Below are 17,995 nucleotides of genomic sequence, written 5' to 3'. Positions count from 1 at the left end.
TATACATGTGGAGGCATTATGAGAATTATACCCTGAAGTATAACACTTCACAACTCGAGAACAGTTGGAGTGATAGATCAACACGTAATACACCTTCTAAGCATGGACCTGAACTGTGATGTGCGGGCACTTTCGTGCTGCCGCTGCGCTGTGTAACGGGAACTGATGAGTCAAAGGGAGGCAGATAAGCTGGGCATGTTTGCCGGCCAACTAATGAGAGAAACTCACTGTAGCATAGAACTGTGTGTGGCATTTTATATCATAAAAACCAAGTGAAGAGAATTTCATATTACCTGTTGTTTTGGTCATCATTCTATAGACTTTTTGATGCAGCGGTCCATAACACCCTATACTGTGCTACATCTACTCTAATCTGTTTCTCATATTCATGCCTTGGTCTACACCTAGATATATGGCTTTCCAGGCATTTGCTCTATTAACCAGCATTTCGTCTTAGGTCTGACACTAGACTCTTCAGAGTGGGATGTGTCAGACCCTACCCACTGATGCTGGGGTGTATGCAGGTGAACTTATCAGAAGCCTTTTATGAGGCACAGTCTGATAACTGCATACGGGAGATAAGACTCCACAATGGAATTAATGCTGGTTAATAGAGCAAACGCCTGGAAAGCCATATATCTAATTTTTGATCTGATTTTGATATGCTCTATTGGTGGAAAAATATCTAATTCCCTCCATGGGAACTTAGAATTTCCATTTGGTCTACACCTACCGTTCTTACCACCTGTATGTCCCTCAAAAACACACTGAACAACGGAACAAACAATGACCTAACGTGCAACATGAAAACGCCATCAATGGAGAGATATATTGCATAACATGTAGCGATACATAGAAATTAGCCTTATACATTCATTTGTTCCTTATGACTAGAATATGCTGGGAATGAAAATGCAATACAGAAACTCCCCATTGTGAACCCATGTTACTAATGAATGAGCTGTTCAAAACTTGAGACCATATACTGTTCAATGCATACAATCAAATACAGTAGAGACAATACGCGACACTCAGCGAGATATCGAGGGACAGCTATTAGAGCTCCCTCTAGCGGATTGACCTTAGAACTACTGATTCTGTCACAAGAGCACGTGTATTTGTGTGTGAAGTGTTTGGTGTTATTTATGCGTTTTCAGTGAGTTGACATAATTAAATAGTAGCGTGTGTCATTCCTTGATATCTCCTCTCAACATGAGGGGAAAGGTATGTGCTGTGTTTGACTGCAGAAACTATGAAGTAGAGAAGAATGCGCGGTCTTTCTTCCATTTCCCTCGTGACAAGAAATGTAAGTAATATTGTGTTTGCATATATATTCTTTCAGTGACAAAGAGATTTTTATAGTACTTCATAATCTTCTGACCTGCTCGACCCATATTTTAACTGGCTTAAAATATAATACGCATATTTTATTGTATAGTTCAGCAGTTAACCTTCAATACCGATGTGTTCTTGTAGGTGTGATCTGTGGGTTTGATTTCATTCAGGAAAATACATATGCATATGAGCGTGGCTGGTTGTGTTCCAAGTTACCCCATTTGGAATGCCCTAATGCATTGTCAAGCACTGAAGAAAATATGGGTGATTTAAGAAATGTACATATTTTGTCGAAACAATATGATGATGCAAATTTGCTTTACCCTAATGTAATGGCATTATGGCAAGTATTGCTTATAGGGAAAGTTAGAATGTTTTTGAGGCTAAATTTATAGATTTTCTTTCTGTTAGTAGGCTTCAAGTTAAAAGGAAAATTGTCCAGCTCTTAAATGTAAATTCATTGAATCATGTGTGTAAGGAATATGCCAATATTTTTGTTGACAAGTGTTTTAATCTGATGATACAATGCTTTTAAATGAGAAAAAAGAAAAATCTAGCTGTGAACGTTCAGGCAGGAATTTTAAAGCTAAAAAGGTAATGCATAAATGGAAGATCAAGCCCTTTCACAGCAGTCTATTTCACATTTTGATTATATGTCTAATTTCAGTCTTTAAATAATAACCTGTTAAATAATTCTTCATTCATTTATCCAGAATTGCTTTAGCAACTTTGAAGTTAATATCTTAGTAACACTTTCTTTCTACACGTAATTTATTTATCCATTTCTGTATATACATTTCCATTGATATTTGAACTTTCAGGTCAAGCCACTTTGGAGCGCCACTTGCGACTTGTCTCCCATTTTAACAAGGCTAAATCCGGAAGTGTCGCATATTGTCTCTACGTATTCGATACAATTTATCAAAATCGAACCTTCCACTTAATTCTTCCCATATTTTGCACTATAACTATCAATGTATTGTTCCACGTAATAATAAGAGTCTTCTGAAGGGTTATTGCAATTACTCTCCGAGTTGCTTCAGGGCCTATGATTGAAATTAGAGATAGAGGATAGTTTCTCTAATTCTATACTATTAGTGGGACTAGGGAAAAAAAGAAAGAACTTCTCTATAGCCTACACACACCTGGCAAAGCTCTTTTTGCTGTGACTTCTAGAAGTAATATTGTTGACAATATTGGGACTCAATGGCAATTTATAAGGTTAAAATCCTGGTCAATGCATATGGGACTTTCACCTGTAGATATCACATAACTTTGGTTGAGTATAACTAGACATCATGTAACAATTCAAAATGAAGTGTATGGCTAACTGATCAGCTGGCTGATCCTATAGATCTTATGTACGTGACTAAATCTGTTGATCCTGCAGTGTCAGTATTGTATCTGGATTCTTGAAGTTTTCTTCTGCGATCGTCTGTTCTAAAGAATTATCTTTATCATTTGTATATACATACACCCAAATCGGAGTGAGAAATATGAGTTGTAACAAACAAGCTGAGAATGTGAAGAACTCTTGAGAGGAAGAGTAATACTGTACCACTCACTTATCAAGATGAAATGAGATATTCTGTCACCAGACAAACTTGAAGAACACTCTACAAATTGTAGTAGAAGATAGCACTCTTAAACAAAGATGAAGAAAAAAAACCAGGTAAGAACTATGGAAAAGTTTACAAGAAGAATATTTTAATGTCACAGCCAAGTGTTTCAGCTTTCTTTCACTTCATAATTAATCCATAGAAATAATACATGTTCTTTTTAATGGAAGGTAAGTATTCATTTGATTTTCCATAGTAATACAACACCACACATAAATAAGTTTGTTGAGTCTGAGATATGTATGTATATTGAATGGGATAGGGATGATTTATAATGAAAGATCTGAAAAATTAAGACAGCTGATTGATTTACTATAGTTCTTTATTATGTGGAACAACTAGAACAAAAGTACACAAAATAAATTGCTTAATATGAACGGTTAGTTTAGTCAGGATTTATGGTACAAATTTAGTTTTACATGATGTGATAAGGACAAACAAGTTCCAAATTATGAAGCAGTACATTTCATTTGTGTCCTCGGTCAGAACAGCATATAGGGCATAAGTATAAGAAATACATACCTTGAGTTCCCTCTTTAAAGAGAGAACCACAGAAAGAAACACAATTATTAATAAAAATAAACATACAGATCAGGTTATCTCTGGTAATCAGGAAATAGCATAGCGATAGCCAAAAACGTAAAGATTTGGGTGGGGGGTGGGGACAATCCTGCTGGAATTTCAATCAATCAGAGAGCAACAAGCATGTGACTTGTGTAGCTTGATTCATTAGTCCTTCTCTTCCTAAGATAACTCAGGTTCGATCCTGGCTGTGGTCAGTGGCACTGGAATGTGTTTGAATAATGTAATCATTCCATGACATTGGCTTTCGTCACGTTTAAGAACTTCATAATATACCTGGTGAGTTGGCCGTGCAGTTAGGGGTGCACAGCTGTGAGCTTGCATCTAGGAGATAGTGAGTTTGAATCCTACTGTCAGCAACCCTGAAGATGGTTTTCCATGGTTTCCCATTTTCACACCAGGCAAATGCCGGGGCTGTACCTTAACCCTCCAGTACTCGCGCGGGGTAATAAATTACCCCAACCTTTGGAAAACGGCCGCCAATTTTTTTCTGTCATGTACTGTACACTGGGCTGTTGTGTACCTTTCAAGGACACTGTGTGGGCCTCCTGAGCTATCTGTCATAAATTTTCATGCGTCAGTACATTTCCAGCAGTGACACAAAGTTCACTGGGGTAACATATTGACCCATGCGAGCACTGGCAGAAGTAAAATTAGAAACATAGAAGCATCAGAGCATGATTCACTCTCAGAACAGGATGCCAGTGACTTACCTGAAGAGGACTGTGCCAATGCATCAGGGAGTGAAAATGACGCTTCAAACAGGCCCCGCCAAAACTACATTTATGGATGTCATGGTGTGACTAAATGGAGCACCGTAGTGTCTCCTAAAAACATTCGTACTCGTGCTCACAATGAAGTTTCATAGTACTTGCCTAGGTCTAGGCTGAAAACACATGACGTTACGGATCCAATGACATTGTTTAATTTTTTATTGATGAAAGCTCGATTGCAATGGAACTGGTGAAATCTAGGATGGCCATTAGAGTGGACCAAACAAGTTTGCCTCACCGTATCAGAGTGAAAGCCTTGCAAATTAGTTCAAATTGTAAGGAAGAAATTTCCCAGACCTCTCTGACTCCACCCTTGACGAGAAAGACACCAGGATCATCCGGACGATGTGCTGTATGTCCTAGAAGTCGGGCAGGAAAAGCTGAAACTCTTGTGGGTGATGTGTGAAAAGTATGTGTGCCAAGACCATTTCAGTACCGTGTGTGAAGAATGCCTCAACAAGAAAACCGATAGTGACTAAAAGAGAGTAAACGTCAGTGTTCAAATAGTAATGAAGTGTGATTGAATTTCATATTTCTAGTTTTTAAGACTGCATGGACTCGAGTGTTATTATGAACGAGATTTTCTGCTTTGAAGTTATGCAAGATATCTATTTTCTGAATGGTGTATATATTAATGGCAACAATAGGAGTTATATTGTGGTTTATTCATTTATAGGGCCCTTAGTCAGGTGCATCATGAAAAGAGCATAATTTCATTTTTTAAGTTACAGTAAATATACTTGAAAGAATGGGGTAATATTTTACCGGGCATGAGCACTGGCGCGCCAAAACTTCGCGCGAGTACTGGAGGGTTAACTAAGGCCACAGCCGCTTCCTTCCAACTCCTAGGCCTTTCCTATCCCATTGTCACCTTAAGACCTATCTGTGTCAGTGAGACTTAGAGCCACTAGCAAAAAAAACTTCATTCGGACACCGCAGTGTCTGTACAGACCATTGGCAATTAGAATAGACATTTAAAAAGTTGTGGCAATTGGGCAATGTACACACACTGCATGCTGACAATACGATATAGAAAATGTAGTCCAAAACCGTAATTAACATGTTAACCTCACAAATTTTAAAGCTAAGGACGAAATATAATTTGTACAATGTTCCCATAACAAACTTATATGTGCAATCTGTCCAGTAGTCTATTCCAAAATCAGTGAAACTATAAGCAACCTGAAAACTTTGCGCTGGACATCTTCACGAATGTTGATATTGCAAGCTGAATTCCAGTTTCCTATTCAGTTGATTAACTACAAAAACTAATGAAATATGCTACTTTATGTGCAAGTTAATTTTTGGACAGAAATTAATGTATACATATAGTGTGGCTCATGTTCCAGCACTGATTGTGTTCTGTATCTTGTTTGTGATGATTGTCTTAAGGACCAAAATAATGGAAATATTTTCTGTTTTCATTGTGGACGCCAGCTAACGATGTTGATAGTGAGAAGGTACTGGTACCTACTTCAAGTAGGTAGCCTAATTGAAATCCTTCCTTTCAACAATGAATTTTACGATCCAAATTATGTACTGATTTGGATTTTAAAATACTATAGATTCAAAGTTTCCAATTTTCTGTTAATGACATTCTCATAGGATATTCACTTGAAAGAAGTAAGCTGTGGCTGAGAGAAATATTAGTGTTTCATTACAGCAATAGCTAAGACATATCATCAGGCACAGTCAACTCTGATTATCAGTTGGGAAAATATGTAACACCCTAAAAATTTTAGGAATAAAGTAAATAAATTTGACACCACTACTGTTATTGACTTCGGGATATGCTATCTCATTGTTCACATTCTTCTTAAAGACGCAGTCTGGAGAGACATTCACGTGAGTACCTTTATTGCATGTTTGCTGTGTTTAACACAATATTGGCAAGCCAAAAATTGTTTCCTTATTTTATTATCAGGGGCGATCAAAAAGTTTCTGTTCAACTGCCGTACACTCCTGAATCGGGATGCCAATCAGGCAAAATCACTGCGAGGATTGAGGCACTCATCCCACCGATGCACCAGGTTGAAGATCCCCGTGTGGTAAAACAACGTGTCCTGTTCTATGAAGAAGTCTGTAACCGCCTGCTGCACCTCCTCGTCCGACAGGAAGCGTTGACCCTTCAAAGCCTTTTTGAGGGGACCAAAGCAGATGTCGAGATCCATTGGTAGCGCAGGAATTGTTATGCACCGGTCCACCCTAATCGCCTCATCCACCACCCACTTGACGTCAGTAACGGATAAGGCTGGCCTCCCAGATTGACCGCCGTCTTGTGTTGAAATGCAACCCACACAGATCTTGGGGCACCATTCCACAACAGTGGTTTTCGATAGACATGCTGCCCCATACAGAGTCTTCATTCTCCGATGGAGGTTCACTGGTGTTTGTCCTTTGCCAGCCAAGAACAGAATAACAGCACGTTGGTCCTGTTTGGACGCATTTGGTAATAAAGTCACCATAGTTCACGTGGCTGCATTTAACGCATGCATCTCAGCACGACTCATCCCTATGCCTACATGTCCGCGCTTACAGTATGTACCCGCATTGGAGTCGTGCTACATCGCATGTCTGCTGCAGCAACACCCCCAAACAGAAACTTTTTGATCATGCCTTATACTTCCAAACAAAGGTATTTAGCCTGTGACTACTATTTACCTGTTAATATATAGTTCAACAGCTTTACTGGCCAATAGAACGGTAATTAGTCGTAGTGACAGCAGCAAAATTGCATAGGTCCTAGTGTATAGTCAAGGGACAAGACACAGGCAGTCATTTGATTTCTGTGTGTGGAAAACAGGAAGCCAGCAAGTGTCTATCAGTGAATTGTGCCTCTGTATGTGCAGATGCGTTAAATATTTATAATGTAAATCAAAAAACATTGTTTACTTTTATGTAACTAATTCATTAAGTTGCATACAGTAAAGAATACTGGATATGAATTACATTGCTGCACCTGTCTTCTGTAAAGCACCCAGTTCTCGTGGCAAACATCCTAACCATAACTCTTCATCCAACAGAGCGATGCTGTAACTCAGGTTCACCGTAACAATTGCAAACAAATTGCAAGTACTCCTTTGACAACCAGTGCAACCAATAAACATTCAGTATGATTTGCCAGGTCGAGTGATGCAGTTTGAACTGGTACTTGGAAAGGAGACAAACAAATTAAAAATATTAGATTCGTCCTTTCATAAGCTGAAATGTAAACAAAGGAGTATTTGTAGCTGCTAGAGAACTGGAAAAAGACAAAGGCAAATGTAAATATTTCTTTAGTGCGTCCAGAAAACTTCTCGTTGAGGTGACAAAAGAACTTTGACTGAGCTAATTTGCCGTGCAGTTAGGGTTGGCAGCTGTGAGCTTGCCTTCAGAAGATGGTGGGTTCGAATCCCACTGTCGGCAGTCCTGAAGATGGTTATCCATAGTTTCCAATTTTCACACCAGGAAAATGTTGAGGCTGTACCTTAATTAAGGCCATGGTCATTAGCTTCCCAGTCCTAGCCCTTTGCCATCCAAGTATCGCCAAAAACCTTCTATGTGTTAGTGCGATGTTAAAACATCAGTAAAAAAAAAACCTTCCATCTTATCTACAAACAAAAGGACACTGTCTACAGGGAAATCGTGATCTGTTGAAGAAAGACTCATGATGCCACTAACGTGAGTTGTATTTCAAATGTGTATTAACATGGACACATGAAGGTTGCCTTGAAACTGTTGCTTACAGTTGCATCATAGAATCTTGGAAGGTCACACAACAATATTGCGTCCAGGTAGAGTTGCAGAGGTGTCCAACGAACTTCTAACTAAGAGATTATATTTTTACGTATATGTTGCAGTTGCGTTGCGCTGATGGACAAAGGAAGTTATTGGGCATTACAATAGTCCAGGGCTACTCATCTAACATGAGCTAGTGATGTGAATTTGTAGAAGATCCAACAATGGCAAAATGTGGCCGGCTATGAATATCGGATTTGTCCTTAAATCATATGATCTGGAAGAACACAAGTGAAGCTGCACAAGATTCATTCAAAGAGGGCTGATGGTGATGGCAGCTATTTCTATTTTAAGGGCCAAAACAATGGGATTATTATCAACCATAAAAGAACATGGAACAGTTTTGACCATGGGAGAATGTGGTCATCAGCAAATAAGGAAGAAATAACCATCTAATACCTCAGTATCAGATGGTAAGAATGGGAAAATGGAGGCTGGGCCGAGTTGGCACGTTCGAGCACGGCTGAGACCGATGGTATTTGAAGGTGTCGTCCTCGCTTCGATAGATTTAGTGGCACATGAAGGAACTCATGTGGGACAAAATTCCGACACCTCGGTGTCTCTGTTTAGTAGGATGTAAACCCAATAACACAATTTATTATGGGAGGAAGTATGTGTCAAGTAAGATTGAGGAGTGATAGTCGCTTGAATTTGTTACAAGCTGCTGATCATGATATCAACAGTCAAGAAAACTACAAGTCTGTTTCGTAAAATCCAGATTCAGCTAGTACCCCATTATCATCATTCCATGTGCTCTACTTGTGAGTCCTGAGGGAATACTTTCATGTTTCACTATTCCTATCATCACTATTATTACTGGGTGTACATTGCATTACACAGGCAAATGTAGTTGTAACTACGTAACAGTGGGTTCATAAGTTGTCTCAAGCCATGTGCTCATTTTTTGCTGATATAAAGTGAGGAAATTTTCCTTATATGTATGTTTGTATGTTTGTATGTATGTATGTTCGTTGATAGCAAATTACAATATCATTGTTATTTTAGAGCTAATAAATACATTGATGTGAGGTTTGAAAGACTATCTGAAGTATGGCTGTTCCACAGGTCGAGAATGGTGGGTGGAGATGTGGTGGTAGCGTTCTATGACAGTGAAAGGGGTACTTTCAGAGCTGAGGACTATTACTTGTCGGCAACATCTCAGGTATGACTATCTCTATCTTTGTACCATTAAAGCTTGTCTTTCTACCCAGAATAATGGCAATATCATGTCCTGCAGTGCGACGGTAAAGGAGGTGCATGTCCAGACGAGAGGATAGGAGGGAGGAACGATGTCACTCTGGTGTCAGGTGAGCGGAAGAATGGAGTGACAACCATTGTGTATCGGCGCCCGCTGCAAACCAATGAGCCTATCAACGATCGAGGAATACCTAGTGATGGTGAGGTGAATGTCATCGCAGCCATTGGGCCACTCAACAGCCGTAAAGAAGCCAACTCTCATGATATTCCTGACAAGACCACAGGTAAACAGTCCAACAAGATCATATGTATACAATTACTAAGAGTGGCAACTCTCAGCCAATAACTTCAGAGATATCTAGTCGCAATAAAATTGGCAGAATTTTAGTAGTTTTGTATCACTCCAGCAAATGCTCGTGGAAATATTAAACAAAACAATTAGGTTTCTAATACAGAAAAATTACAAATTTACATCTTTCTTAGACTGCATGTATTTATCTTTATATACAAATCTCTTCACACAATAATTGTACCTAATTAATTGCTACGGTACCATTTACTCTTACTATAAGTCTGCTAGTTCTAAGCTGCATTGATTTCTCTGATCATTCCATTTGTTGCTCGTCACTTATCAATCACTAGTGTAGGGATTTGAGCCTGAGATTGAACTCCAGGGTTTTATTAAGTTTTGATATAGAATTTATTTATTTCTTAAATCACCCAATAGTCCTATAGTTCCTGATTTTAGTATTATCAAAAATTTCTATGGAAGAACTCTTCATACAAGCTATTCCTATTTGTGAAATCAGGATTAATTATTTTACGATTGTTTGAAAATATCTGAGAGAAAGTTCATTGTTTATTGATGGATGTAAACCGTCGATAATCAATAATAATGGCAATAATAAAGACTGACTACAATATGTATATCCAACCTTTCTCCCATTACTCTATGGGGTCAGGTATGAAGTGAATTGAATCTTTTACGACCGGATGCCCTTTCTCCCATTAAACTCATCAGAGGAGTTAATGCGGTAAAATGTATGACGTGATATATGGTGGAAGAAAGAGAGAGGGTGAAACCCAGTACTCCTGCTGAATAGCACTAAAGGGTCTGCTGAAGGCTTAACGTCACCGTCCAACGGACAAATCACCATCAACAGCAGCATATGCCTTCACTCTATATGAACCCTGTAGAGAGGTTTAGAATTGAATCCGGGGTTGTCAGACCATATAGACTTGACGCTGTAACGATCATGATCACAAGGCTAGCTGCGACCAACTATAATATATTAGACCGTAATATCAAAAGCAAAATGGTGGATGTCATAGGGACATCAGCTGCCGACCATTCAAGGTTAGAGCAACATATAAATTACTTCATTTCGATGTGAAACCTTTAGCATATTAGATTACTTTCCTCCAGGAACTCCACTGATGAATACATTAGTTAGGTTAAGTCAATAACTTTGCATCGTTTAAAATATTAATAACACTATACCGACTTAACAAAACATTTAAATAAATACCGCATGCAATACATAAATGTTGTCTAACAGACAACTCTGTCTAAATGAGCAGTTACAAAAATTAAGACAGAATTGCTATGAATTTAAAGTACATTAATGCCAGATATAGACACATCTCCATTAATCCACTATTTAGATATTAAATTCATAGATAACAGTATGGTACTCTCGTTATGTAACATCTCTAATGCCATCTGATTAATGATCATAGCTAGAGCCACTTTCTGCCTGTTGATAGCTGTCAAATTTAGAGCAAGATTTTATTAACATTCTAACAAACCTGTTCTATCAAGGATATACATGATAAGATAGAATCAGGATATAAGATTTTCATATTGACTGAGAGGGCTCTGGATATGTGTATCAAATTGTGGCAGCCCATATTAGAAGCTCTGGAAAATACTGTAGGATACATAAGCTGCAACAGATAATTTGAATATTATTTAATGAGAAAATTGTATTTTTCTAAGTCTTACTACATCCATATCACTATCAAGAATCAAGGGATCCTATAAAAAATTCTCTGGAATATAAATCCTATTGGTGATGGAAAGATGTTTGCCATTGTAATACTGTGTAATATTTTTGTAACTACTCATTTAGGCAAAGCTGTTTGCTAAAGAAAATGTATAAATTGCATGTGATAAGTATTTATTTCTTTACTTACATGTTTTGCTTTGCCAGTGTTGTGAAATCCATATTTTGAAAGATGCTAAGGTAATGATTTAACCTAACTAATGCATAGTAACCTACTTCTTGTTTATTGTGCATCATTTCAGTTCAGTTTAATATTAATCTTGGAGTTCCCGGAGGAAAGTAATCTAAGCATCGAAATGAAGTTATTTAAATGACACCCTAGCCTTTAAGAATTGGCAGCTGATCCCCTATGACATCCACCATTTCGGTTTTGATATTACGATCTGAGATATTGTAGTTGGTCTTCCAATAATCTGCAATGCAAACTAGGACAAACAGACATGACTAGTGTGACGATTCTTGCTGAACCACATATTCTCCACCACCATGCAGCACTGCAGCCGCTGCATTTTGTCTGCTTAAAGCGCCCGATTTAACTTTCGTTCAGCAAAAAGAAAGAATGAAGGAGTCAAATTTGAATGAAATCAATCAATCAATCAATCAATCAATCAATCAATCAATCAAGCAAGCAAGCAAGCAAGCAAGCAAGCACCACTGATCTGCATTTAGGGCAGTCATCCAGGTGATAGATCCCTGTCTGTTGTTTTCCTAGCCTTTTCATAGATGATTGCAGAGAAATTGTAAATTTATTGAACATCTCCCTTGGTAAGTTATTCCAATCCCTAACTCCCCTTCCTATAAATGAATATTTGCCCCAATTTGTCCTCTTGAATTCCAACTTTATCTTCATATTGTGTTCTTTCCTACTTTTAAAGACACCACTTAAACATATTTGTCTACCAATGTCATTCCACATCATCTCTCCACTGACAACTTGGAACATACCACTTATTGTAAACTACCGGTATTCACTTTATATCCGTATCAATAAGTCAATCTAATAATCACAATAATGTTTTTCCACCCAATCGATACTTTTTATTCTTTGCCTTTGGCAAATCTATAAGAAAATGAACAAATACAGTACATGTTTCAACTGCTTTTCAGTCATCATCAGCTGTACGAACAAAAGCTTAGGTGATAATACATTAAAAGCAAGCACATGTGTGTTCTATAGTCAATCTTAAAAAAGTATCCCATGGAAAACTAAAAACTTATAGACTAATTGAGGGAGGAAGGTAGTGTTGGGGGGAGGGGGTTGTGTGTGGATTGTGTGGAGATTGCCAAAGGCAAAGAATATCAATTGGGTGGAAAAACATTATTGTGATTATGAGACATACCACTTAGTGGAGCAGTTCATCTCCTTTTTTCCAAGTCTTCCCAGCCCAAACTTTGCAATATTTTTGTAACGCTACTGTTTTGTCGGAAATAACCCAGAACAAATCAAACTGCATTTCTTTGGGTTTTTTCCCCAGTTCTTGAATCGAGGGTCACCTACACTGGAAGCATACTCTATTTGGAGTCTTACCAGAGACTTATATTCCCTCTGCTTTACATCCTTACTACAACCCCTAAACACCCTCATAACCTTGTGCAGAGATCTGTACCCTTTAATTACAATCTCATTTATGTGATTACCCCAATGAGGATCTTTCCTTATATTAACACCTAGGTACTTACAATGATCCTCATAAGGAACTTTCACCCCACCAACACAGTAATTAAAACTGAGAGGACTTTTCCTATTTTTGAAACTGACAACCTGACTTTTAACCCCGTTTATTACCATACCATTGCCTACTGTCCATCTCACAACATTATCAAGGTCATTTTGCAGTTGCTCACAATCTTGTAACTTATTTATTACTCTATACAGAATAACATCATCTGTAAAAAGCCTTATCTCTGATTCCAATTCTTTACTCATATCGTTTGTATATATAAGAAAACAAAAAGGTACAATTTAGGGGCCCAAAGCCCAGCTAGGAATATTGATTACGGTTTGTTTTTTTGTAGTTTTTATAATGAAAAAAGTGGCAATTACGATTATTTGACTCTTGAACATTGGGTTAAAGTAGAAGAAAACGAGACCAGGCTCACTATTTATCATGCTAACTTCAAAATGAATGTGTTTCCCAATGTGGTCAGAAACTTTTGAACAATTTAAATCAAACAGAAGATGCAAATTTCTTATGGATAATTGTTGATGTGACACCTGACATCTCCCACCATGAATAGAATGTTCTTTTTCTTCATTATGTTTTCAAAATAAAGAAAAAGATATCTTTGAAATTTTTGAGAGATTTATTGAATTTAAGAACTTTAGTAGGAAAACAGGCAAGGCAAGAACTGATGAAATACTTTCCAGCTTGGAAACTCTTCAAGTGCCACTTGCAGATTGTTATGCACAAGTTTACAACAAGGGCTCATACATGCGGATGCACATTAGTGGAGTTCAATCAGGAATACTTGAAAAAACGAATTTGTTATTTTGCCCCCTGTGGAGCTCACTCTTGAACAGAGTTGACTCAATGCTGCTAAAGTGAATCATGATGTACTGACATTTTTTGGAAACATTGAAACTTTGTACTCCTTGTCTTCTAGCAGCCCTGGTTGCTGGGAATTGCTGAAACTACATGTCCCATTATCTCTGCAAAGCCTTTCTGAGATCCGTTGGAGTGAAAGGTTACAAGCTGTGCACCCAATAATAAAGCACTACCTTTGATTCTCAAAGTTCTACTGTTGTCCTCCTCCTGGAGGACACTGTTACTACTTTGACTTCATTAGCACAAAACACTGTTTTTGGGACTTCAGAAGTACTTTCTGTCTTCCAAATATCTCTTAATATCATCATTTTGGCACAATGTTCAGTCTGCTATTGACCAGAAGAATGTCATCAATTAGGGTAAGGGGATTTCCTTCAGTGTTGAGAGCCAACTCATTACTTAACGAGATGCACAACTTATAAGATTCATAGAAAATAATTTTGCAGGAATCAAAAGTAGTTGCAGAAGCAGTTGGCATCTTTTCCCACTTTGTTACTAGGATGTAACATAGTAGGCTACCAAATGCAGATGAAAACACGCTTGAAGACGAACTTCAACAAGAAGCAACAAATTGTTTCAAGTCTTCTGTAATTTTTCTTGTTTTGGATTTTGCCATAGCAGATTTGAGACCATATTTGCCGGTTTTGAATTGATATGTGATCTTTTCTATCAATTTTGACTTTCATGGACAAGTTATCAACTCAAACTGAAAACCAAATATCAATTCCCAAGTGGCCTTAAGATTTAAGAGATACAGATGCCTTAAATGAAGAAATGCTGCACATTCCAATCATTAACTCCATCTATGAGAAAGATTTGAAGTTACTCTTGTTAACTTTTGCAACAGAATCAAGCTTTTTTTTTTTTTTTTTTTTTTTTTTTTTTTACATAATTTCAGTAACAGTATCTACTGCTGAGAGGTCCTTTGGCAGACTGGCCAACTCCCTTGAAACCTGGCACAGAAGCAAAACTGACAAAAACCATCTAAAATATTTGGCAATTTTAGCTATAGAAAACAAAATGGTAAAAAAAATGTTGACATTTCTGATGTTATTGACGACTTCAGCCAGAAAAAAAATAACAACAGGAAGGTGTAAAGTTGACTTTAGTGTCATATTCAACACAACTCAGTCACTTCAGTTCAATTTTGTGAGTCATTTTTGTAGGCCTTCAACCTTCAGTTATTCAACTACAACTGTTACTTCTAATTCTAGCTGTGTTAAAGTTTTAGAGGATAGTTGCCCAGTTGGACTTCCTTTTAAAACAATAATCACTACAACCACCACCTTGTATTACTAATTTTCTATAACAAATTTTTGTTGTTAGAATAGTTCTTTATTTGGAAATTTTTCTGGTTTAAAGTATGTTTAAAATAAGAAAACAAAAATGCCTATGCCTAACTTATTTTTATTGTAGAATTCTTACATTTTTAAGATTAATTAATGATTAATAATTAATAAATTAATAATTAATAAATAATTAATAATTAATAATTGCTTAATGGATAAAATGTTAGATCCAAGTCATATTTGGAAAATGCTGTAATCAAGGTTAATTTTAATTTTAAAATTTAATTTCATATGATAATAAAATTCAATAAAAAACTATTTTCTCAACCACTAGGTACTGATCTGCAGTTGGGGCAGTTGCCCAGGTGGCAGATTCCCTATCTGTTGTTTGCCTAGCCCTTTCTTAAATGATTTTAAAGAAATTGTAAATTTATTCAACATCCCCCCTGGTAAGTTATTCCAATCACTAACGTCCCTTTGTATAAATGAATATTTGCCCCAATTCATCCTCTTGAATTAATATTGTGATCTTGCCTACTTTTAAAGACACCACTCAAACTTATTCCTCTACTAATGTCATTACACGCCGTCTCTCCACTGACAGCTTGGAACATACCACTTAAGTCCAGTATCATGTATATTTATTAAAAACCACCTATTCAATACAATGTAATGTTCTTAAAATTAAGATTTATATCTTGTCATAATATCATTATTGGGACATGTTTCGCCCACTAGCTGGGCATTATCAGCCTTTATCTTGTATGCCTTAATCATTAATCAGGATCCTGATTTTGTATAAAATGTTGCATAGATACTTCATTTTACAGAGTTAGAAAAAAGGGTCCATATTACATGTTCTTAATTAATAGTTTGAGGATTTGTATAATAAAAACATCTAAGAATTCAGCTTGGCTGAGATGGTTAATTATTGTTGAAGAGATCGTATGATTAAAAATTAAAATTTATTGACTGTCTATGGCTAAAACTCTGTTCCTGTGTTGATTTATTTTTTAATACTAAAGAGCATTTGCATTTGTTTAGGACACTGAATGAAAAAACAAAAAAACAAAACCCTATGGCACTACAGCCCTTGAAGGGCCTTGGCCTACCAAGCAACCGCTGCTCAGCCCGAAGGCCTGCAGATTATGAGGTATTGTGTGGTCAGCACGACGAATCCTCTAAGCCGTTATTCTTGGCTTTCTAGACCGGGGCCACTATCTCACCATCAATAGCTCCTCAATTCTAATCACATAGGTTGAGTGCACCTCGAACCAGCCCTCAGGTCCAGGTAAAAATCCCTGTCCTGGCTGGGAATCGAACCCGGGGCCTCCGGGTAAGAGGCAGGCACGCTACCCCTACACCACAAGGCCGGCAGACACTGAATGAAATCTAGTTTAAAATGTTTCAAACTGTTTGTGGTCATAATAAACTTCTACCTTATCAAAACTTTTGCAATCTTATGTACAAAGCATTGATGTTATACTGTCTCTTGTGGCCGCCCTGTGAATGAGTGTTTGTCTTGAAATATATGGTTGTTTAACAATCTAAAAAACGATATGTTGACACATTATTATTATTATTAAAGCACATATTATTCGAATCCGGCGTTCTTCGTAAATTCCATTATAAAAGAGAAGAATGATTTTCAACAGAGCAAAACTGGTTGTTTCCTTTAATTGAAATTAATCTGTTGAAATCTGTTGAAAATCCATTCTTCTCTTTTATAATGGAATTTAAGAAGAATGCCAGATTCAAATAATATGTGCTTTAATAATAATAATAATAATAATAATAATAATAATAATAATAATATGTCCACATATTATTATGTCAACATATCGTTTTCTAGATTGTTAAACAACCATATATTTCAAGAAAAAAACACTCATTCACAGGGCGGCCACAAGAGACAGTATAACATCAATGCTTTGTACATAAGATTGCAAAAGTTTCGAGAAGGTAGAAGTTTATTATGACCACAAACAGTTTGAAACATTTTTAACTAGATTTTATTCAGTGTCGTAAACAAATGCAAATCCTCTCTAGTATTTTTTTTAAAATTCAACATAGGAACAGAGTTTTAGCCATAAACATTCAGACCAAGCTGGAAAAATGGACAAGACTGTCAATAAATTTTAATTTTTAATCATACAATCTCTTTAACAATAATTAACTATCTCAGCCAAGCTGGATTCTTAGATGTTTTTATTATACAAATCTTCAAACTATTAATTAAGAACAAGTAACATGGACCCTTTTATTTTTAACTCTGTAAAATGTAGTATCTATGTAACATTTTGAACAAAATCAGGATCCTGATTAATGATTAAGATGTACGAGATAAAGGTATTAAATAGGTGGTTTTTAATAAATATACATGATATTGGACTTAACGTCAAATTCAATACAGACCAACAATGAGAATGATTGCATGTAACATACCACTTAGTCGAGCAACTCGTTTCCTTTCTCCCAAGTCCTCCCAGCCAAAACTTGCAACATTTTTGTAATGCTGCTCTTTTGTTGAAAATCACCCAGAACAAGTCCATTGCTTTTCTTTGGATTTTTTCCAGTTTGAATCAAATAATCCTACACTGGAACCATACTCTGTTTGGGGTCTTACCTGAGACTTGTATGCCCGCTCCTTTACATCCTTACTATGACTCCTAAACACGCTCATAACCATGTGCAGAGATCTGTACCCTTTATTTGCAATCACATTTATGTGATTACCCCAATGAGGATCTTTCCTTATATTAACACCTAGGTACTTACAATGATCCTCATAAGGAACTTTCACCCCACCAA

At 36.9% G+C, this 17,995-nt stretch overlaps 1 protein-coding gene across 1 annotated transcript in view; it reads left to right on the top strand.

Annotated features, from left to right (window-relative positions):
- Positions 1-17,995, top strand: part of LOC136877074 (protein Skeletor, isoforms B/C) — a 421,284-nt gene that overhangs the window by 376,260 nt on the left and 27,029 nt on the right. The window contains exons 8-9 of the mRNA XM_067150891.2: positions 9,152-9,248; positions 9,324-9,567. Of these exons, the coding sequence (XP_067006992.1) occupies positions 9,152-9,248; positions 9,324-9,567 (341 nt within the window). The remainder of the gene's footprint in view (positions 1-9,151; positions 9,249-9,323; positions 9,568-17,995) is intronic.

This window comes from Anabrus simplex, chromosome 7, assembly GCF_040414725.1.
Source record: "Anabrus simplex isolate iqAnaSimp1 chromosome 7, ASM4041472v1, whole genome shotgun sequence".
Classification (NCBI taxonomy): domain Eukaryota; kingdom Metazoa; phylum Arthropoda; class Insecta; order Orthoptera; family Tettigoniidae; genus Anabrus; species Anabrus simplex.
This window is presented reverse-complemented; position numbering and strand designations above follow the sequence as displayed.